The 22,394-nt window shown below is 43.3% G+C and overlaps 1 protein-coding gene across 6 annotated transcripts in view; it reads right to left on the bottom strand.

The window, feature by feature from the left end:
• Nucleotides 1-22,394, bottom strand: part of LOC308189476 (uncharacterized protein) — a 31,948-nt gene that overhangs the window by 7,778 nt on the left and 1,776 nt on the right. Inside the window, exons 1-8 of one of the 6 annotated variants that reach the window (XM_080579521.1) lie at nucleotides 18,986-19,530; nucleotides 17,947-18,068; nucleotides 13,692-13,823; nucleotides 8,729-8,895; nucleotides 6,195-6,296; nucleotides 3,865-5,656; nucleotides 809-943; nucleotides 493-673 (exon numbers count right to left, since the gene is read on the bottom strand). In XM_080579521.1, coding sequence (XP_080435647.1) covers nucleotides 493-673; nucleotides 809-943; nucleotides 3,865-5,656; nucleotides 6,195-6,296; nucleotides 8,729-8,895; nucleotides 13,692-13,733 — 2,419 coding nt within the window. In that variant the 5' untranslated portion in view covers nucleotides 13,734-13,823; nucleotides 17,947-18,068; nucleotides 18,986-19,530. Of the gene's footprint in view, nucleotides 1-492; nucleotides 722-808; nucleotides 944-3,864; nucleotides 5,657-6,194; nucleotides 6,297-8,728; nucleotides 8,896-13,691; nucleotides 13,824-17,946; nucleotides 18,069-18,985; nucleotides 19,531-19,551; nucleotides 19,738-22,394 lie in introns of those variants that run through there. The other 5 variants (XM_080579519.1, XM_080579518.1, XM_080579520.1 and 2 more) reach the window with 5 other exon arrangements.

Below are 22,394 nucleotides of genomic sequence, written 5' to 3'. Positions count from 1 at the left end.
ATACTTCTGCTGCAAGTTATTCTGGCTTTACTTTAACAGAAGTTAGGAATTAGAAAGTCTAATTTCTGGTGGTTTTGTGACTTTGATAAGGTAAACACCATGAAGTAACAGCACCAACACATTTTTTTTTACCTTATAAGCTAAAGAGAAAAGATTAGCCAAACAGCACTAATAAGAAAACAACCTTGTTTAAGAACAAGTACATTTTGATTTTAAGAACTACTTCTGGTTAGATAGTATCACTGGACAGTTTTTACAGATCTTTTAATAAAGAGGAGAAGGCCTCAAAGTGTTTAATGTAGTAACAAAAAAGAAAGAAGAGAGCTCTTCAAAAAGCTTAAACAATTTTACCTAATGGCAGGTATAGACTTTTTTTTTTTTACAACTTTTTTGCTGAAGATAAAATAATTGCTGCATAATTCAAATCATTTATTTGCATAGTTAAATCTTTGGAAAAGATTTTCCAAGAACTACCAGACGGAAAGTATTTACCTTTCTCATTATTATAGCGCAGCGCTCCTTGTCTCTGCGGATTAGCAGCATTAACAATCTCATCCTTACGCCTCGCTTGTGTTACGTGGATGGCTTCCATGTGGTGTTCCAACGTCGCGGATATGTTACCGTGCACAGGGGCACCACGAAGCCTTTCCATTTTCCCTATCAAGGTGAGCACCTACCAGACACATCGAAAACACCAAAGTCGCTAACTATTTATAACTCTCTATCAAAATAAAACAAAGAAAAGAAGAGAAATGAAGCATTTAACCAGGTATTAGAGCTCACTAGACAATATTTCATGAAAACTTACCCTGGCCTGCTCTCGCAATTGGTCAACAATCAAGCGATCGACGCGGGATGGGTTAGCAGGCAGCCGAGACACAGGAGTGTTATTTGAGCTAGATACGCGCTTTCCTGGGAAGTTTCTTGCGAGGTCAGCCTCAGTCTGAAGGGGAAATAAATACCCATTTTAACTGTCTGAAATTAGCACAAAATTACAACCAAGGTTTTCATTTAAGAGTTCTCAAATACATTCGAAGAGTACTTCCTATCTTTGCTTCTGACTGCATTCACAGCAAAATGCTCCCAAGTATCTGTCTAGATGTGCAGCAAGCTACAGAAAAAGAATACTTCTCTAATTCAGCTCTACCTTAGAATAAAGTTCTCTGGGCAGCTTTATTTTAACCAACCTTGGGCATAGGCTAAAGCAGAGATTTTCTTGTTCTGTATACCAGTTACTTAAACTCTCTCACCGCATCTATTGTTACATATTATGATCCTATCAAAAGAAACAGATGGTCACAGGAGCACAAGTTGCATCTGAACTGCATCAGAATTAAACCAGATTTAACAATCTGGTATTGGCTCTGAAAGTCATCAACACAGCTGCCAGACTGTGTTGAGAAAGGAACTGGCCCAAATGCTATACAGCACAAGTAGTGACTAAGCACCACCAAACCTGTTTTTGGATAGGAGCTTCTGGTACCTGAAGTATAAAAAGAGCTAAAACTAGCCGTGGATTCTCCGTCTTGGTCCTTCTTCAGCATGCAAGGGACTGAGGACAAAGATTAAGTACCATGCTGCTGTTCAGGGTAAGGTTAAGTCCATATTCAGACTGAAAGCGTGCTGAAGTCTCTTCCTTTTTGCTTTACTGGCATCCTTACTACTGGGTGTCTGCCTTCTAACTCAGAATCAGTAAGTACAGAGCCCAATCACTCCACTTAGAGTCAACTCTTGAAATCTGACATTCAGAAAAAAAGTTGGGGAAAGGGTCATGAATTTACAAAACCCTACCAGGTATTCAAGAATGACAGCTAAGAAACAACTTTTAGTGTTAATCTATATGCCAATTTAATACTGCAGGCAATTCCAAATGGACAATTAGTAATATTTTGTTGATGACAGATCCCTAGAAGAGGAAGATGTAGAGGAAGAACCAAGCTCGCTGTGCCAGACTTTAACACAAGTCCCACTGCGAGGAGTTTGTGCCTACCCTCTTCAGAAAGCATGCAGGCTGACAACATCAAAAGGGCGAGAACCTCAAGAGCAAACCCTTCTTACGGACCAAGGAAAGGTGAAATGCATATCCTAATGAGCTAAACAACACTGACACAGAGGCCTCGGCACTGTCACAGCATAGTTCAGACTGTCAGGAGCATGAGAGCAGTTTCTGACAGTTTTACTCCCTGCCAACCAGCATTCGTCCAAACAAGAGCCACAACCAGCAATTAATGCAGTCCAGGCACGTTCCTGTCAGGCAGTCGTGATGCAGTCATCCTCGTTTGAGGAGTAAGTATTTTGGCTGTAGGGATGTGAACCATACTATCACAGCTGACCTGTAGGACTGAGAAGAGTTTATGCTGATAAATAAAGCTATCTGCAGGTGTAGCTTTTACCACAAAAATCAAGGACTGAGGTTTGTAGCCTCAGTAGACCACTAGGATAAACGACCACTTAAAATGGACCAGATCAAATTCACTGATTAAATCCCTTGGATTATTAAGAACATCACTGAACAAGGATGAACAATCCTTCTTTAAGGATGAAAGCACAAAAATGTGTTTTGTGAGATGAAGACTGAATCAATCATCCCAAATGACTTAATTGACCCCAATGCTGCATGAGCAGGCTTGGAATAGCTGTCTTCGTCACAACAGAAAGCAGAAGAGTTTCTGGAAACACTGTTCTCAGACCCAGGAGCAACAATCAGCACCTGTTCTCACTTGCAGAGGATTCCTGGTAGACGACTGGATGGGTAGAAAAGAGTTAAGGGCATCAGTAAGCAAAGACGACAAGCAGTTCTAGGTAGATCTCCAAAAAGCTAGAAAGAAAGAAGTGCTCTCCAGTGAGCCAGCTGGGTCAGAAACCTGCCTCTGCTCCAAGGACCAGGAGACTTCCCTAACAGAGGCAGAAAGCAGGCGCTCAGCATATCCGCTGGGACTGTTGGATGAGCAACAACCCGGCTGCCAAGACCTGATGCGGAGTTAGGAGATCTGACTCTTCCTGAGGAAGCAGTTCCAGCTCCTTCGGAGCTCAGAGTTTTCATTCCTAAAAGTAAGACATTTATTAGGAGCACGGTCCCCTCGCAGACAATTTCTTAAAGAGAACCTGAGATAGGAGCGTGAACCTTTGGGAGAAGTCACATCCACACAAGACACTGCAGGTGTCTTCTACAGCCATGCACGGGGTGCCCAGGATTATTTCCCTTCTTTTTTACTAAGCCAAAGATTTAAAAAAAAAAGGAGAAATAAAAAGGGAAAGACACCAGAAGATGACTGTTAGTTTAATTAAATAAAAGACAACACAAGTTTCTCCCTAAGTGACTGCACTAGGGAAGAGTAGAGCCTGGGTTCTAAATATATCACTTAAAGATTTAGTTGGGGAGAAATGGGATGGGACAAGAAAAGCAATCCCTGAACATAATATAAAAACTTACACCATGGAGGTGCATAACACCAGTCTACAAGAATCACCTGTGGTAGCGCTGACCCTGTTTGTCTCCACGTATGGTTGGTGGCTCCAGAATCATAACAAAGGCCTCCTGAATGAGTAACAAGGAGCTGGTGATCTTCTATCGACCATAAAAATGAGAACCAGCATCCAAGCCAAGGATAATTCAGTGCTTTGGCCAGTGACACTTCTGTTTGTTGTAGCAAATATTGCAGGTTAACGGAGAAAAATGTTGTGTCAGCGGCCCTGTCTGAGTGGAAAGGGAAGATGTTTCAGATGGCATCTGAAGTATTTAAAGCTAACAGTGTGACAACGGAACCCTCTGCTCCTCAGAAGTACCACCAGAGCCTCTGCTCTCTGTGGATTGTTTGATCCCATCACCAGCTTTGACAGAAAGCTACTCATTTATGGTTTTACCTTCTTTCTCTCTTTCTCCAGAGCTCTCCACTGCTCGTAACACTCCTCCAGGTGGGTATGAAGCTCATTAGCGGGTCCGCTGCGATTTCTTGGCGGTCTGTACTTGTTAAATGGCGTCGGAAAGGCAAAGTACGGCGCGGTTATTTCCCCACAAAACAGATCACTGATGAAGGGGTTCAAGTGGTTAAAGTCGTCATAATGAAGAAGATCAACAAGTTCTGAGAATGGGAAGGGTGAAGGGGGAAAGTTGAAGTTATTTGCTGATGAAAACAGGTGGTGATTAAATGGAGGGAAGCCAGGATTTTGCTTAAAATCAGCCATTAATGGGAAGGAGGGGAGAAAAGAAGGACTGATGAGATCTGACATGCTACCACCGTTCTGCTCGTGCTTTTTTCGGAACACGTTGAACTGCGGGCGGTTTGGCGTTGCATAACCAAAATGGGGAACCCAGTTCCTTCTGCCTCTTCTATCATCTTTATTACCGTTTTCTTGCATTTGCTTTTTTTGAAATCTGTGGAATAGCTCGGGGTCTTCGCTCACAGCATTGGGCTGTGTTAACCAGTTGGATGAAAAACTCGTGGGGAATTTGCTGTGCTGCCACTCCTTACCGGTCAACGACTCGTGCTGTGAGCGTCCAAAGGGTTTCGTTTGCTTCTGGTTTTCTGAGATGAAATTAGAAAGTCCCAAATTATTAGAAACACCATTTGAAGGGTGTAACCTTCCATCCTTTCTTGAAGGGGGGACAGGGGAGAGCTGTGAGAAGTAGGACTGTGTTACAGAGTGATGGGTGGGAGAACCACCAGACATGGCTGAAACCCCAGAAGCCGACTGGGGACTCGTTACCAGCTGCTTTCCATACACAACATCTGACGCAGCTGTTGGACCTGCAGTTTTTCCATCCAGCCACATATGGTAGGGCGAGTAATTCCCATTTTGCATATTTTTGCCAGACAAATCATACTCCAAAGTTTTATGAGAGCACTCTTTAGGACTAGCATGGATCTTAGATTCATTGTTATTAAAAGCATCCCCCAAAGTAAAGCTCTGATGACCATTTTGCATGTGGGTTTCCTGTGGTTTTCCGTTTGTCACTCCAGAAAAATTTTCTTTAGATGGTTGATTGAAAAAATACAGCGATGGATGAACAGATGACTGTGATTTATGAGCAGCTGTAAAGTTCTCATATCTTTTAGAAAACAAGTGGCTGTCCTGGGGTGCTTTATCCCAGGAGTCATCACCAGGCTGATTGGAAAGATCAGGGGAATATTTAGTTTGTTCACACGCATCATTATTCATAACGTTACCCCTTGTTCTTTCAATTTTCCAATAGTCTTTCTGAGCGGTAGTGTCGTCTTTAAGTCTGTTTCTAGAAGAAAAAGTATTAAAATTGGGACCAATTTTTTCACAGTCTCCATTTAACCTCGTGTGGTCATAACTGCGCAAGTGCTGATTGTAGTTGGCACTTTGAAACGAATACCCTTCTTGGTGAACTGAATTCTTATTCTGGAAAGAGGAATTGTCAGGATAACTGTTCTTCAGCATGTTATCAGGCTGAGTGCAAGGGCCAGATGGAGAAAGCCAAGACTCTAGGAGATGGAGATCTTCTAACCCTCTGTGCAACATCTCCACGTCACGCGACTTCTGCAGCTCTTCTTGGTAGTAGTTCTGTGTGCACATCAGGTTTGAAAAATCCTTATTTTCTACAGAGTGCTTAGATGAAAGCCCTGAGAATTCACCCTTGTTTCCAAGATCAGGTGCCCACATTGGCGGAAACAATCTTGAAAGAGAATTCCTGTAACAAAATTAAACAAAATTCCAGCAATAATCGAACACTTTTATACAGTGCAATAGTTCACATCTCAGGGTTGGTTTCCTGCCCCTAACACAGTGCCCCCAGTTACATTCTTGGCTAGTCACACACAGCTCTCCTACAAAATTTCAGGGCAGGGAAGTTCCTGCTGTAGTTCAATAAATGCTGTGAGATCTGACTGCCAACGTTGTTCTCTGTTTATTATATATATGTATGTATGTATTTATATTAAACACCACAGATTTTGTACTCAGTATTTTAGATTTGACTCTATTTAGTCAACTCTCTATTATTCTAAAATGAAATTTTTAGTTTCATCTCAAAGCATTTGGAGGAAAAAAAATTCATTTATAACAGCTTACTTCAACCACTTGTTAAAAAAAAGAAAAAGCTTTCACATTTCAAGGGCATTTATAAGACCCTTACATCTAAATTCTGTGAAAACATTCAAAACGTATATGGGTGATAAAAGAATGCAAAAGTGATATGCAACATAAAACAATTTTCAGAATAAACTTACCAATCTGTAACTGGTTCTGTCTTGTTCGGCTCCTCTAAAATGCTTGACACTAGCCCAAACATATCTGGGCCACTGCCAGAATAAGAAAGATTTACCTGTGCCCTGAAAAAAATAAAGTCTAAATAAGTGAGTCTTTCTCCTAAACAAAGCATATAAAAGAAAAGGTAAAAATAATATTTTCACCTTTAATTTGCATTAGCAGCATCTCTCAAGTGTTTTGAATGTAATGTATTCTCAGCAGCAATATATAGAAATCTCTTCCTGCATTTGTGAATTCTATAGCTTATACCAAGTAGAAGGAATTTCCTTTATCATTTCCCAATTCCTAACTTTTTGCTTCACTGGAGATTTCTCTAGCTGTTACATAAAGAGACAGGAGTGCCAAAAGATCTTCCTCTTTCCAATCAACGCAACTATTTCACAGAACACATTTCTTCAAATCTTGACTATTTCCTTCGTAGGGTAAACAATCATTCTCAAAATCTTGAGGGTTCTGATTTATTCTACTTTGATATTGAATATCTACTATTTTAATCCTAATCACTCTTAAGTGTATTTTTTATTTATTTTAAGATCTATTGAACCACTTTGTAATCCCATTTTAGAAAGAGTCAGAATTTTGTTAAGTGTTTGTGATAACACCAAGTGTTCAATTATCCCTTCCCGTATACAAACCCAACTTAGGATGTTCTGTGACTCCAAATACAGAGAGATTGATACTAGAAATGCTAGCAGCACTGGTAGCAAGCGTTAAAAGCTACTGTCAGTCTGCACCGACCAACCCCCGAAATAAGGCAGTGTTATACTGCCAGCATATGCTATTAGGAAAAAAAAGAGTAGGAAGCCTAATATGAATTCACTGTTTATGCATTTCAAAAGTTGAAATAATTTAAACATTCCAATTTTAATTGTAGTATACAATAAAGCCATAGTACCTACCCTAGTTTGTATACTACGAACTCATTCCCTGCTCCTCACAATCCTCATATAACTCCTGATTTTATAGGAGTCATTATTTTTTGCCTGCCCACCTGATTTATCACAACCAAAAAGCAGTTTTATTTACACTCTGACATGGAATATTTCAAGCCTTTGCCCAGCCTCATTCTCTGTCCCTTTAATAATTTCACTGCATTACTAAGACCAGATGGACCGCAAGTGCCTGCAATACTCAAGACTCAGAGTGAATTTCTCCAGAGGAATAAAATTGTTTCTGGTTTTGCCTTTTTTCCTTGACAAGTTTTGAAACAATGTATGTGTCTTTCTGGCAAATGCTAAAGAATTATGGTGATCTTTTCAGAGATCTACCATGGAGGACTCCATAAAAAGTCCAAGGGAGGGCTGTAAAGATAAAATAGCTTTGGTCTGAAGGTCAAGAACCCAAGAGAAGTACAGATGAGGAAGCCCATTGTCATTTAAATGGAACTCAGTGATCCTCTCCTCCTTGAGAGCATTTTAAAGCTGTCTGTTTTAATTAGGGGGAAAACAAGGCTTTTAATCTCAGAAGAGAACATTAATCTTTTCCATCAAGAAAACAAAATCGTGTATTAAACTAGCTAATTTTAGCTGAAAGTTCACTTATTTATTCTTAATACATGGTTCCAGTTAATACACGATGCAAGCCAAAAAGGGCTTTGCATTCAGCCAGCATTCAAAATATATTTTTTAATGTATTATAAAAATCAAACCTGAGTGCATTAGTCAAGGGCACATGAAGACAGCAGGCTGCCACAAGAGCAGCGGTGCACGTATTTATGCTTTCAGTGGCAGATGGGTACCACTGAGACCCACGTTCCATGACACTGCACCACCAGGCGGGATCGTTACGAGCCGCAACACTGAGTGATGGGGCAAGGAAGGAGAAGGATTTTTTGGTTTGTTTTTTCTTAAAAAGGAGTTCTCACTTATGACAGTTTCCCATTTCATTCCCTAACAACGAAATTATACTATTCTCACCAAACTTCTAAGTTTTTTACATAGATATATGTACACAGACTCCCTCATCGTTTCTCACGAGCTCTACATCAACTACTACACAGCAAGTCGAGTTTCTGATGTAGATTCTAATGAAGACAGAATCACAGAATGGCTTGGGTTGGACCTTTAATGGACCTTAAAGACTGCCCAGTCCCAACCCCCTGCCACAGGCAGGGATGCCACCCACTAGACCAGGCTGCCCAAAGCCCCATCCAGCCTGGCCTTAAACACCTCCAGGGATGGGGCACCCACAGCTTCTCTGTGCAACCTGTGCCAGTGCCTCACCACCCTCTGAGTGAAGAATTCCCTCCTAACCTCTAATCTAAACCTCCCCTCTTCTAGTTTAAAACCATTCCCTTTTGTCCTAGCAGTAACTTCCGTGTAAAAAGTCGCTCTCCATCATTTTTCTAAGCCCCCTTCAAGTACTGAAAGGCCACAATGAGTAAGGTTATGCCATAACCTCTTCTTAAAACAATCCATAACCCCACCGGTGCTGCTCAGCAACAATTTCAGTGTTGCAGAACACCGCCAGAAGATCATGCCAAAAAGGTTCATACCGTTTTTTTGTGCAGTCTTGAAAAGAGGTTTTTGTGCTGATATCTTCTCCGCATGCTGACCAGTCGCTATACAGCCGGGAAGATTCTAACGGAGGTGGCGTGCTAGTAATTGCCCCTAGTAACGGGGAAAATATTTGAGTGTCCATTTTTTGTTTCTTGCTATTTACCTACATTGAAAAAGAAAAAATTGTTAACATAAGATGTTTATGTCAGTGAGCAGTAAGGGCAACAAAGTTAAACTTGTCTTTTATGTGATGAGCTAAATAATTTGTCAGGAAAATGAAACAAGTGTTACAAAAGCATACTGTCTAAAACTTGTTCCTTTCCCTGCCTTAAAGTACCTGAAATGTGACAAGTTTACGCACCTCCTAAAAATAAGAAAGTAAATAATAAAGATTACATACTATACAATAACAGGAAATCTCTACAGATTTCACATTGCTGGTTTTTGAGTGTCAAGTTCACAAGCTCAGAATCTTCTAGCCTATATGACTGGAAATGCACATGTCACAGGCATACACATCCCTTCTGGGAAAACAGAGTACAGCAATTACCCCTGCTATATCCCCTGAGAACAGAGATATTCCTGCAGAGCGCCCCACGTAAGCAGGGAGGGAAATCTAAACTTCAGAGAAAAGTGGGGTTAAGTAAGCTCTCTTCGAGTACTGGTCCTGGAAAGACTCCTACAGGTAGATGACTGACAGCTACTGTTCAAAGAGTGAAAAATGGGAGATGTAAGCAACACGAGGAACTGCACCTCCCAAGGCATCTAGACGAGGAGCTGCTGCAGCAGAACCTGTGACGGATGAAGGTGGGAACAGAATACCAGAAACCCTTTGAATTAGAAGGGACCTTTGGGGTCACCCGGCCTAATTCCCTGCTCGTGGTAGATTTGATCAGGTAGGTTACTCACAAACTTGACGCTGGGTTTTGAGGTCCCGACATTTCTTCTCTGGGCAAGTTTTTCTAAATGCTGCCTGGAATTACTGCTAAGAATTACAGAGAAGAGCCCGTTGCAAGTTCTGACTCTCAAAATAAAACCTCAAGCTTTCCTGAAAAAAACATATATTGTGGTACTGAAATAGGTCCCTTCAGTTCTCCTAAGTAAAGCTACCCAGTCAAGACAGGGTACCTACTCCTCTTCTGCAAGTGATGTTTGGGAGACTCAAACCAACAGCAACATAAGAAGCCAGCTGTAGCAGAAGCTGCAAGAGGTCACAGGAGGGAGGGAAGGGTGTGAGCCAAGGGAGAACATTTAGCAGCACCTTTTCCCCAACCGTTTCTAGAAGTATTTCTTAGCAAGCTGCGGTTCTTACGAGCAAAGAAAACACACCAACATATCAGCTTAAAAATCTATCGAGGGGATTTCCTATTTCAAGATGCATTTCATTCAAGATGCCACCTTTCAGTTTCTGTAACTCAACCCACCTTCCTGAAACAATCTCAGAATTTTGTGTTCTTGGTAAACGAATGGTCAGTAGGCAGACTGAGAAAAAATAACTTGCTGCATAAATGGAATTCCTTCGTTACGCTAATTTCCCACCTTCAGCCCCCCTGCATACAACCTGTCAGCAGGAAGAATTCCAGAGGCACCGCAGCCAAAAGCTTCATCTGAGATCCTAGCATTTAGAAGCCACGCTGAACTCTGGCTACCTGGCTGCAGAGGATGGAGAGCAAGAGCTCTTAAGACTGAGGATAAAACACTTCTCCTCCATTGCAAATGCAGCTAGAGAAGGTACTAAGACAGATTTAACATTTGTTTTTTTTTTTGGGGGGGAAGCTTTCAAAAACGAAGGAAAAAAAGAAAAACATCTTTCATCAGCATGGTCAAACTAGCCTTGGATCACACAAAACAAACTGTTTGCTAAACCCTTTTTGAATAACTGTAGAGAAATCACCATGTACTTAAAATCCTGAAAAGGGTTAAAAACAGAACATGAAAGGAAGAAACGGTGCTACAACGACGAGTTATTTAAAAACATTTAAACAGATCTACTAAAATCTCATTTTATGGCCCTAAGATTAAAAACTGCACTGTCACTAGAGTCACAGTTACATGGCCAAAACTGCCAACTCTGTGAGACTGGCACTTGCTATGGGAAATTCACTTCAGGGAAATTCACATTGCCTGAATATAGCTGTGTTTTAAGTGTCTCTAGAGCCACTGACAGGCTTTTCAAAAGTCATTTATATTGGATTTATCTTTTTATGTTATTTAGATATCAATCACTATCTCATGCCTTATCTGTTCAAGAGAGAAAATACAAAGTTATTTTCTTTCTTTACACAACTTTTTTCAATAGTAGACCAGTGAAATCTTGCTTACTACAACTCTTCAGCCAGAATTTGATTCAGTGAAAGCTGCCACAGCCTCAGGAGGCTCTCTTCCTGACTCTAAGTCTGAAAACACAGCATTACCTGCCAAAGCCTGCTCCTACCGGGAGCAGGACTGAACAGGCCTTTGACACTGCAGTGCACTTGGATGGAAAAAAGCTTAAACTGAGGGCTTATCAGTTGCTACAACCTTGTCTCACACACCCAAACAAACCCCTATTAAATAACGGGTTATTTTAGAGGCAGTATCATCCTGTAGAGCGGACACTTTCTGTACTGTTCCATACACACACATGGTACAGGACGTGATCCCTCTCCCAGAGACCCAGTGGCACGACGCTGCTCAGCTGAACCCTCACCCTGGCTGATGGGAAGGAGCACGGTACCCAAAGGACCTGCTGCAAGTGGCTCCCAAATCGTGCCCAGGTATCATTTAGGAAAGCAGGAGCTCACCAGGGCCAGAACTTTCGGAACAATTTAGTGGCATCAGCAAGCACATGCCACTGCCTGAGCTCTGGTCTTGTTTAGTCCGCTCAGAATCAAAGCGTGGAGATAAATCACGCTCCTTGGCTAAAGTATAAAATGCTTTTGCAGAGCTTAAAAATAGGACCTGTAACTATTGGATGTATCTTTTATTTTCAGAGCCATGGATGTATCTTATTTTCAGAGCCATTAGTCACTGCTGATGGGAGTTGTGCAGGACAATGCGACCACAGCTCAGCAGAGGAGGTATTTCATGTACCCACACACAGCCCCATCGGTCTGCACTTCCAAAGCTCTGAAGTCTCATTCGGTCTGGTTCAACAAAACTCCAAACTAACTGGGAAATCTCACCTGGGCTTTGCATACAAACTAGTAGCGAGCTAGAGTAAAAAAAGGATAAAACAACGTGCTGCCTGCCAGTTTGTTTTATTTTCAACCTTCTTCACTGAGGTTCAGACAGTGATAACCTCCCTAACAGGCCTTGCAAAGAAAGGGCTGCCTGCAGAAGCACAGGTGTCTTTCACTCCAAATTTCAACCTTAAGAGAATGTATAAAGTAAATCAATGAACAAAACGCTGTCTCCAACAAAACGAAATGGCAACTCCTGCAGTCAGGTTCTCACTTCATTCTTCCCACCCTGCAAAGCATGGGAAAACCTCTGCTCCCACTCAACTACTACCTCTCAAAACAACAACAGAAGACTTGTCCTATCTAAAACCTAGACAGAATATCTCAGGGGATTTTTCTTTCAAAGCATAACAAGACAGAGCTTCAGTTTGTTCCTGGAAAATGGAAGCGTGCATATGCTAAGCTCTCTCTCTGCAAACATAACTGGGCACACTGTTTTGTTTTTGAGACATCTAATACTGTTATTAAGTCACACTGTATCTTCAGATGCACACAGAGGGCTTTTCACTTCCAGGAAGCTCAGCACGACTGGGGAGTAAGCAAACTTGAGCATTTACCAAAAACATTTGAGCTAAATCAGGAAAAAGTCCTTTTACAGCCAGGTATCCTAAAACTGCAGGACTGCCCCACTACAGAGCACTGCTCGCAGATGCATTTTGTGACCTGTCAAACAAAAAGCTGTCAAACTTTATCTGTGATGCCAGTAAGTAACAGCACCACAACAGCATTACTGCTTCTATACTGAGTGTATTCTTCTTTGATTTCTTGGCAGGATAAGCGTTTAGTGTTTATTTCTTGCTTTTCCTGGCAAGATAAACTGAACATATGAAAAAGCATTGTGGTTTTTGTTTGTTTGTGACTAAGAATCCTAATAACTCCTACCTACAGCACACAAACCAGTTAACCATTTGGGGAGGCACTGCTAGTAACTCTCTGAAACAAACTAGTGAAAAAAATCAGAGTTCTATGAGTTGCCTTCTTGTGATACCTGGGAAACTAACCAGCAGGGATGCAAACAGGTGACAGGGATAAATAAAAACTATAAATGGGAAAGAAAATAGGTCAGGTATTCAGATCTCGTGATATTAGGGACAAACAGACAATGATGGCAGGTTACTGGAGACTTCCTTCTAAATCTCAATTTCCTAACATCCGAAGGGCTTGTTAGGGATAAAGGGAATGCTCTTTCTCCGCAAAGCACTGGAAACTTTTCCTGAGAATAAGAGAGCTCTGACAGACTTGCTTCCTTTGATAGCTGGGTCAAAATCCTACAGAGAGCACAGCTCTGAGACGCTTGCTCAATACAGGGGTTCTGTAGCCCCATTACCATTAAGCACACTCAAGGGCTACTGGGGAAGTTTATGTTTGTTTGTTTTAAACACTGACATCTAAGTACACTCATTTCTTACGGTCAAAGAATTTTTATCCAGAGTAGTTTCCAGTAATTGTTCTTCAGAAGACTTTGTGGTGAGTCTCACAAGCGCCCTTGACAGGAGACACTCAAAGCCCAGCTGGATGAGGAACTGCTGACTGCCACGGACAGGGGATTAATCTCCTGCACTGACACAAACACTGAAATCTGCTCTGGCTGTAATGGAGCACTCTCTTCAGTTCCTGGGTTGGAGGAGTTTTATTTTTTTGTACGCGCTTATTCAATACACGTAGTTAGAAAAAAACCCAACATATTATAGAAGTATTTATTTCTGTTTCCCTACGCAAACTTGCTCTTCGGACTCACCTGTGACTTGTAAGGACCAAGGGTGGCACTTGGCTTGACCATGTCCTTGGTAGCAGAATGCCAGTTCTCTTCTCCGACGTATGCAGCATTGCCAGGCAAGCAGAAATTTAGATTCTTATGGACAGATTTAACCTATTTAAAAACAATTAAAAAGAAGAAGAACAATTACCAGGTCAGTGTATTTCTTGTTATGCACGAAACTCATTTCTAGCCGCCCCTCACTGCTCCTCCCACCATCTTGCCATGCCCACAGCTCCTCCGCTATCCCCTACATCTCAGATGCTGGCAGAACGATGACGATGTTCCTTTCTTGCTGAGGTCCCGCATGACAAAACAGCTCGGCAGCCAGGAGCTGCTGAGCACGGGTCACACGGAGGCCCAGAAGGGACAAGCAAGCAGCGCCGTGCTGCACCTAGGCAAAAGCACGCTGCCCAGCAAGCCACAGACTGACCGACACATCACGCAGGTCCTTACCTACCGGTAAGGAGCACGGGGTCCTGCTCACAAGCCCAGAACCCAACAGCCATCCCCAGCACACAGGACAAACGCCCTGGGACCGCCTGTGTAAGGGCTCCACTCCACCTTCCATCAGTGGCAAAGGCCAGGCAGGTTCTCCCACCCACTGTTTCCCAAATCCAGGTGTGATAAGAGCACGTTCCCAGCAGCACTCCAATTAAAAACAGGCTGATCCTAAAGATCTTTGCTCTGCACGTGCATTTACACACGTTAAGAGTCTAACCTTCCGTGCTTCCCTTTTGGGAAGCAGATTGTCAAGCTGCCGCCACTTACTGACACGCCTGCAGCTGTACGTGTGCCACTCCTCCAGCATCAGCCGCCCGTGTCACGGCACGCAGCAGAGCCCACATTTGAACTGAACACTGCTCAGGGTCTCATCTTTGTAAGGTCTCATCTTTGCTGACACAAAGCATTAACTGGTGGAAGCAACAAGTGGGGAAAGGGCTGCTTTTCATCTCGATTTAGCTTGTTCTTTAGTGTGCAAGTCACATCTTAAGTTCTTAAAAATCAGCGCAGCACTTACTCTTCTAAATTTACTCTTCTAAAGAAAGCAGCTTATGTCCAGCTGCACGTACATCCACCTGTGGCTGACCTGCTGAACGGCAGAACCAGATTTACCCAACCTGATGGCCATACCAAAACATGCTACAGCAATTAATTCAGCCCCCAGACAAGCTCCTGCTCTTCTCTCTTCCAAGGGCTGCTGGAAACAGGCAAAGAGCTGGATGAACTAGTTAACCCGTTCTTGGTAGTCAGCTTTTTTGGGATTCCTACAGCATTTACATCACCTTTTAGCAGAGAAACATGCTCAGACGGACAGCAAAGTCTGCAGCCAGTAGCAGAACAGTGCTGGGAAGCGTCCTGCAGGTACCTCGATGCTTCTAGGAAGCGCCGAGCTTGCAGCTCTAGCACCAAGTGGCCTTCAGTGCACGTTCGAGGCACTGACACCCTCTGAACTCCTGACAAAAAGCTCCGTGGCCCCTACAACCAGGGGGATCACCCCCCCCCGTGCTTCAGCTAAGTTAGGGGGCTCAGCACTGAAGGGATTCAGGTGCACACGGCTGCTCCTGGTGCTGCCTTCCCTACACAGCTTCCTTTCAATAGAGATGATGAGCAGGATCTTTACACCACCAGTGATGATTTGTTCTGTCTGTACGTTTAAGCTGCTAACCTCTGTGGATCTTTTACCTACTTGTGATTTATTAGCTGTTCTTCTGCCAAAGCAGACTTAACGAGACCTGCAGTGATCAGCCAAATCATTCCTCTCTGTGACACAGTGCAACTACTTGCAGCTTTAAAAGTGGAGTTTCCACAGGCTTGGCTTGAAACGCCCAAGTTTTAAATTCATACAGCTGTCCAAAAAAGAGGTAAGAGTGCAATCGCTGTGCCCCAGCCAATACACCATCTTCCAGAAAAAAAAAAAGGGATTTTCAATAACTTTGTGAGCTGTTACTTACCTTTTAGGGAGTGACAAACGTGCTCACTGCCCTACTGGTAAATAATTCACTCCTAGAAAGGCCTTTTGGGGTATCTTCAGGATGGGAGGGTGCTACATTAGAGTTCAGGTAGAAGCAAATGCTTCAGTTGGAGAAGCAATGCCAGCTTGCATTTTGCTAAATTCACAAATAAGAAGTTTCTTGTTGAGCTTTTCCACACCATGTCTTAAACACTTAAACAGTTTTTTTTTTTTCTTCTTCTGATACTGTTCAAGAACTCTGAGCAAAAAGATGAACGACCTCAGGCCCAGCACCTGGAGGAAACCACTCTTCCATCAGCAGGGAAAACCAAAGACTGGCTTTCTTAGTCCACGTTCATGCCCTGCCCCAAGCAGCACCCCCCCTGCCGCAGCCTCGTGGCCTCCCCCCTTCTCCTCCTAAGGGCCACCAGCACAGAGCTTACGGTAATGGGGCTGCACCAGCAGGCCACGATGGATGCTCAAAGTTACTCAGAAGCCTTTTTCTGTACGAGGATGCTCTCTTCTGTGCAAACCTGTCAAATTCTGTGGCATTTACAGAAATCCATTATTGCCGAGACACCTCGCCACCTCTCCCTCAATTTCAGAGCATTTGGTCGATGGTTCAAAGCTTAGAGGAAGGACAGCTTCCCCAAAAACATAACCCTCAGGATCCTGAAAGAACAGTCCCCCAACCCTTCATGCCGGCGTAATGTCCACCAGCCTGCCCTTCAGCACTTCAAGTTAACACCAGAAACTTTGACCAAGCCTTGTAAATAACGAGCCCTCTCAAGACATATGCAGCCACTCTGATTTCTGAGCTTCTGCCCCCACGTGCCCTGTCCCTTGATGAAGGCAGGGGTAATGTGTTCCCCTGTATACTTATGCACATGTCTGGACACACACGCTTCAACAATCTTCTTGTTTTGATCAAACAAACAAACTTTGAGCACGAGACTTCACTTTGAGCTCTTTCTCACTGATTAACGTGAGCTCTGCTAACCTGGCTGCCTGCTTTTCAGAATAACACAAATAGCAGCATCTTCAGAAGGGTTTACGTCGCCCTCCTAGAGATGCTTTGTGCACGTGCACCCACGCTGATGTCAGCATGGAAGAGTATCAGCATCAGGGCTACATCTAAAACCATAGGGGGGAATAGAGAATTTGAAACATCACTTTAATATTGCAGGTAGATGATAAGGAGGGCATAAAGACTTCCACTTCCTGAACCTTTACAGGTTGTAGAAATCAGATTCCAAGGGTGAAGTGCTAAGTCTGACGACCCTCATTCCTTTTTTTGACACGCCTGGTTTGGACTTTTTATATTTAGTCCTGTGTCTGCTTTACAAAGCCACAAGATGAAAATTCTGCTGCAGAATGGATCTCCCATCTGCTCCTCAACTGCAACTTTATGAAAACATTATCCCTGGAAGAGTGTGCCAGTACCTCTGTGAGGTGCTTCTTCCTTGGCCAAAAAAACTAAAACAATCAACATGCAGAACAGTTCTACAACATGAACATAAAAGCTTAGAGAGTCAATGGGAAGAAATGAAGCAGGTTCAGCACCTGGGAAGCCACGCAACACAGATTTATCCACAGGAAGTGGGGCTGTGTAGGTGCAAGCACTGTAATTTCAACCTAACTAAAGTTTTTAATTTCAGAAATTCAATTTTTTTAACCTCTCTTGCTGCAATTTTTGCTTTATTAATTAAAAAATAAGTAATTACTTTGCCAGTTGGTAGCTAAGAAACAAAGTCCTGATCTGCAATTCATTTAAACAAAAGTTACCAGCGTTGTTTTTAATGATCTACAAACTCTAACAGTGCTCCAAAACCCTGAACACCTCCAACAGCAGAGCCCTATTTCCAAGTCCATCTGCAGGCAGTGACTTAAGCTTCCCATCCTTACCCTGGAGTTTCAGAGGATGTTTTTGTTTATAAATGCCTTGATGCGCTAATCCCCCATTAAAAAGAAAACCCACTCCTCACAAAGCATTGACATTAAGTTGCCAGCTGTAAGAGCAGTAGGCACAACTCAGCTGTGGGATGTCCTTAGCCAGAAGGTCAGATTTGGGACTGATAAGGGAAAGTTGCACAAAGGTGGTGAAAGAATTTACTCTAACACCTTTATCAGTGAGCAGGCTATGATACTCAAAATATTCAGCAACCAAATATATGCTTAAGTATTTGAATTAATAAAATATTAAGTTCACTGTAGGCTTCATGGAAATAAAAAGGAACTTAACAGCAGCTACCTCTATTTGTTCACCTTCAGCTCAGTTTTTACCACGTGTCACATCCATCACCTCCTGGTAGAGCAGGGAAACACAAGGCACTGCTACACAGACAGGCGCTGACTTCTGAACTCCTCACTTCACAGATAACTAACCCAAAGGTGGTTTAAGTACACTAAAAATAAAAGCACAATATGCAGTTGATATCCTTCCAGACACGTTTCTGTAGAACTGCACTGTTGGTACTGACATACTCCCGGTAAACCTCTTTGTTTAGGAATACAAAATCAATAATGAAGTTACAAATTATTTTTCCAGATTCATCCACTACAATTTAAACTCCATTAAACGAAAATGTCTTTGCAAATGTATTTTTTAGAGTTATTTTTAAACGGACATAAAAATGCTCAAGTTGTCAATTACTTCATGTATCAAAATAAACTTTCTGAAGTTACAAACCAGTATACGTGGCCAAATTGAATTTTTAAGGTCAGCAGTACAAGGATCTGTATACACTATATATCATTATAAAATGATTTGTCTCCTAGTTTCATTAGGCTGCTAAGATTAGATATAAAACTACTTTTCCCTCTTGGCCACTTCTTCAGTTTGTGAAATTCAAGTAGTAAATAGTCTTCAAGACTGCAGACTTGAGCAAATAACGTTACGAGGCCATTTAACAGCTTTAAACTGTTAACAGGAATTAAAGGAAAACTACTACCTGCTTGAAAAGTTAAGTTTCTCAGAGTAAGGACAACAGCAAGTATTCTCAAGTTTCCCATCCACTTTGTAAGTCTCCCACCATCGCCCTATAGAAAGCTCAGGCAGTCCACACTACGCGACGTTTGCGTTTGGAGAATTGTTTTTACCGGGCACTCGTCGTATGGGATCTCTTGAAAGGCTGGGAGCTGCCAGGCGAGTAACCGATTACACTTTAAACTGCAGCGTTCGAGCAACCCAAGCAATACTACACTGCAAAACTGCTTTCCAGCTTCCTAAAACACCGTCACGACACCCGACATCTCTCCCGAACAATAAACCCCCCCCATAAATCTCTCCCCGTTGCGAGAACCAAGCTCCCTGAAGACAAACCTGCGGGGACGGTCCCCCCAGCCGCTCGCAGCAGCGTTCCCAACCCCGCCACGGGCCACCGAGGACGCGGCGCAGGCACCGGGACGTGCCAGCTGTACCCACTGCAGCAGCCGATCCCTGGGCTCGCGAGTCCGCTGGCGTAGCTCAGCCGGTGCCGCCGCTGCACCTCGTTCCCCTTCCTACCAGCGCTGCCATGGGACCGGCGCCGCGCAGCCGGTTACCACACGCAGACGAAGCCGTTGCCAGGCTATGGACAGCGTCTCCTCTCCACCCGCCAGAAAGAACAGAAAGCAGCGGGCAAGGCAACGGCCCACCGAGCCCAACTGGCAACGCGGGCATTAAGCGAGGGCTCCACGCAGCTGCTCCGAGACTAGGGGAGTCCCAGAGCTGCAGCAGCACCGCCACGAGCAGTACGGGTGGCTCGCCCTTAGGTGTCACCTCAGGTTTTCTTCAGGTACGCGCCCTTATCAAAACACCTCCGCAGCAAGTGAAATCCTCCCCTAGCAGGCAAAGATTTCACGCTGCCGAAGGCCCTGCTACAGAAGCGAAAGAAACACCCAGCTTACATTTTTGGTCTCCTCGCTTTACAACCAGTCTCAGCCATGTAGCGTCTGATGTCACTGGAGTGCCAGTATGTGGAAGTACTATGGGAATTGTAGTCTCCTCTCCGTCGTGCAGCAGCCACGAGGCACAGGAGCCAGGGCTGCAGCCCTTGGAGCAGCCTCCTTCGCACGGCACCTCGCAGGAACTGCCTGGCAAACAGAGATGAAGTATTTTAGCCGGGGACTGCTGCTCAGATGGCAAGAAAAAGGGTTCTGGTGCTTGTGAAATGCACCTTCTCCTACTGCCCGCAGGAATAGTAGTTCCTAGACAATTGCTTTCAGGTGATCAATAACTCCAAATGCCTTTAAGGTGTAATCAGGAAGCACTGTCACTGAGGATTAATTGCTATGGGGTATAGTAACATCCTATTTAACAATACAGGAGTCCCTATAACAAGTTCATCGCCTCTTGTACCTCCAGGGTTTTGGTTTCTCCACATGAAAAAATAATTTCCCCAAATGAATGTTTCTGTCAGTGCCTATGGTGCACCTGCCACTCCTGTTCCTGTTTTCCCCACTGAAAGCTACAGCTTGGCTCCAGCTAAATAACCAGGGAAGGATGCAGTGTGAGCAAATGGAGCCCTGTATTTTTAATTCTCATTACAGGAAACAAAGGCTATGTTAGGCAAAGGTTTCCTTGCCAGCTAAAGTGGTGTGCCTGACTTACCTTCTCCCCACTTTCAGTCAAATACCTTTTAAACAGTTACATATTATCGCCTTTTACACTTTTTTTCCTTATAAAGATGTTATTTTTCTACAACTCTTTGCATTCATCCAGACAGTGAACCCTGATCCTTCCCTCACACCACGTTCTTCCATTCTACAAAAGAGTAAGAAATAATTTAAGCAAATTAAGAAAGCTATAGAGACAATGCACAGTGCCAACAGAGCCATTTTCATCTTTTTTGGGGGAAAACAAACCAACAAAGCAATCAGCTTGTCAGATAGCTATAAATGAAAGCAGTTCAGTAGCTGGGTAGGACAGTCCATCACCAGCCAGGTATTAGTAGTGACTCTGGAGACTGGAATAAAACAGGAAGCAAAGTGCCAGCAAGTCCCTAGCCGTTTTTTTTTTTTCCCCAAAAAATCTCAGTCTATCCTTCAGCTGAGTTACAATTAAAAATATACACTGCTCACCCTGAGCAATAAAACTGAAGTGTTTACCATGCCCCTAAATCCATCCTACAAAATCGGAGAAAACTCTTATGACAGCCACAAGTGTTGCATGAGAAATCAGAAGATTACTTTCTTAAATTCTTGAACAACTTAGTGCAGACAGACTAAAAACTAAAGAACTTAAAATGTGAAAGAGAGAGAGACTTTATCCAAAGATTCATGTTCCCGAGGCATTTTCACTAATGTCCTTCACAATCACCATCACCGTAGCACTAACCAGTGACAGCACTGCTAAAACACACCCCAGAATTTCCCGCAGCACATAACCTCCCCCAGATGTTATTTAAGTCCCTCCATATGGTTTTCCTGGCACAGCAGCATGTAGGAAATGAAGGCTCGCCTTCCTAACAGCCTCAGCCCCTCGCCATGAGGCTGTCGCTGTTCCCCTATCACAAAGCACTTAGAGGAGGTGGCTGTCCTCCTCCACCCTCCCCAATCCGATGGGGCCATGAGTTAAGACCGACAATGTACATAAATGTGATATAGGATGCTTTAACACCCACTTCCACGTTGAGAATAACGTATTTGCACTAACGCTGCCAAAAGTACAGGCCAAGCTCAAGTGTTTCAACCAGTCTGATCTCAAGCCACGCTCTGACCAGGGATTAAAGAAACAGAGAAAGTCCAAACAACTCCAGTGTTATGGCAGCACAAACAGCGCTGAAGTACAGGCACTCAATTTAGCGATATGGAGACCAAAACGGCTTCAAAGGAAGTCTGAGAGCAAAATTTCACACTCGTTTGACCTGGACAAGAAAGGGGACAGTCAAGAAAACCATACACAAATCCCCAAATCCTGTTTGGAGATAAAGTATTTCCACTAGCTTCAGAACTGCATGGTATGGCAGAACAAGATGGGCTCGCAGTCTATGCCAAAAAACAAAAGGTAAATGGTTGATGAGAGTAGTTTTAAGTCAAAATGTAGCAGATCTCATTGCCCCCAGCCAGCAGAACCCACGCTCCCACCACCAAGGTGAGGAAGGAGCCAGCACTGGTACCTCCACCTCCAAGTGATGCACTGAGTGCCCCTCCTGCCCATGCAGATGTGTGCAGGCAGAGCTGGGTTTCAGCAGGGATTGTTATGAAGAAGTCAGCACAAGCTGTCAAACTGCCGTGTATTGAAAACTTCAGAGAAAACATGCCTGTTAGAAAGGCAGGAACACCACATGCTTTGAGGAGGAATATGTGGCATTTATGACTTACCTGTGCAGCACTCCAACTCACCAAAGATTTAAAAGGTCTTAGCAAAGTATCAACAGCTGACAAACATATTCAAAATGTTAGTAAAGCTACCAGTATCTGCAAGATCAAGCAGGCCACAGCAGTGGATTCACTCAAGTAACGATACGTTTTACAGGGCAGGCAGCAGTGATTTCAATAACCCCGCAAACACTTGCATGCACAGCAGACTCAGCACCAGCACTCCTCCTTTGGGATCCCTCACCAAACCTTTAGGCTTTTTATTAGGAGAGGAAACTTAAAAACCAGAAACATGAAACTGAGCATTGCTTCCAGAAACAAACAGAAGAAAAAAAAAAAAAAAAAAAGGAAAAAAAAAACCTTTTTTTTCCTGAAATCAAACATTTCAGGGTATTCCCCTCAACAATCTCAGAAAATGATGCCTGTCTTAC

This window comes from Anser brachyrhynchus (genome assembly GCF_964034855.1).
Source record: "Anser brachyrhynchus genome assembly, chromosome: 2".
Taxonomy (NCBI): Eukaryota; Metazoa; Chordata; class Aves; order Anseriformes; family Anatidae; genus Anser; species Anser brachyrhynchus.
This window is presented reverse-complemented; position numbering and strand designations above follow the sequence as displayed.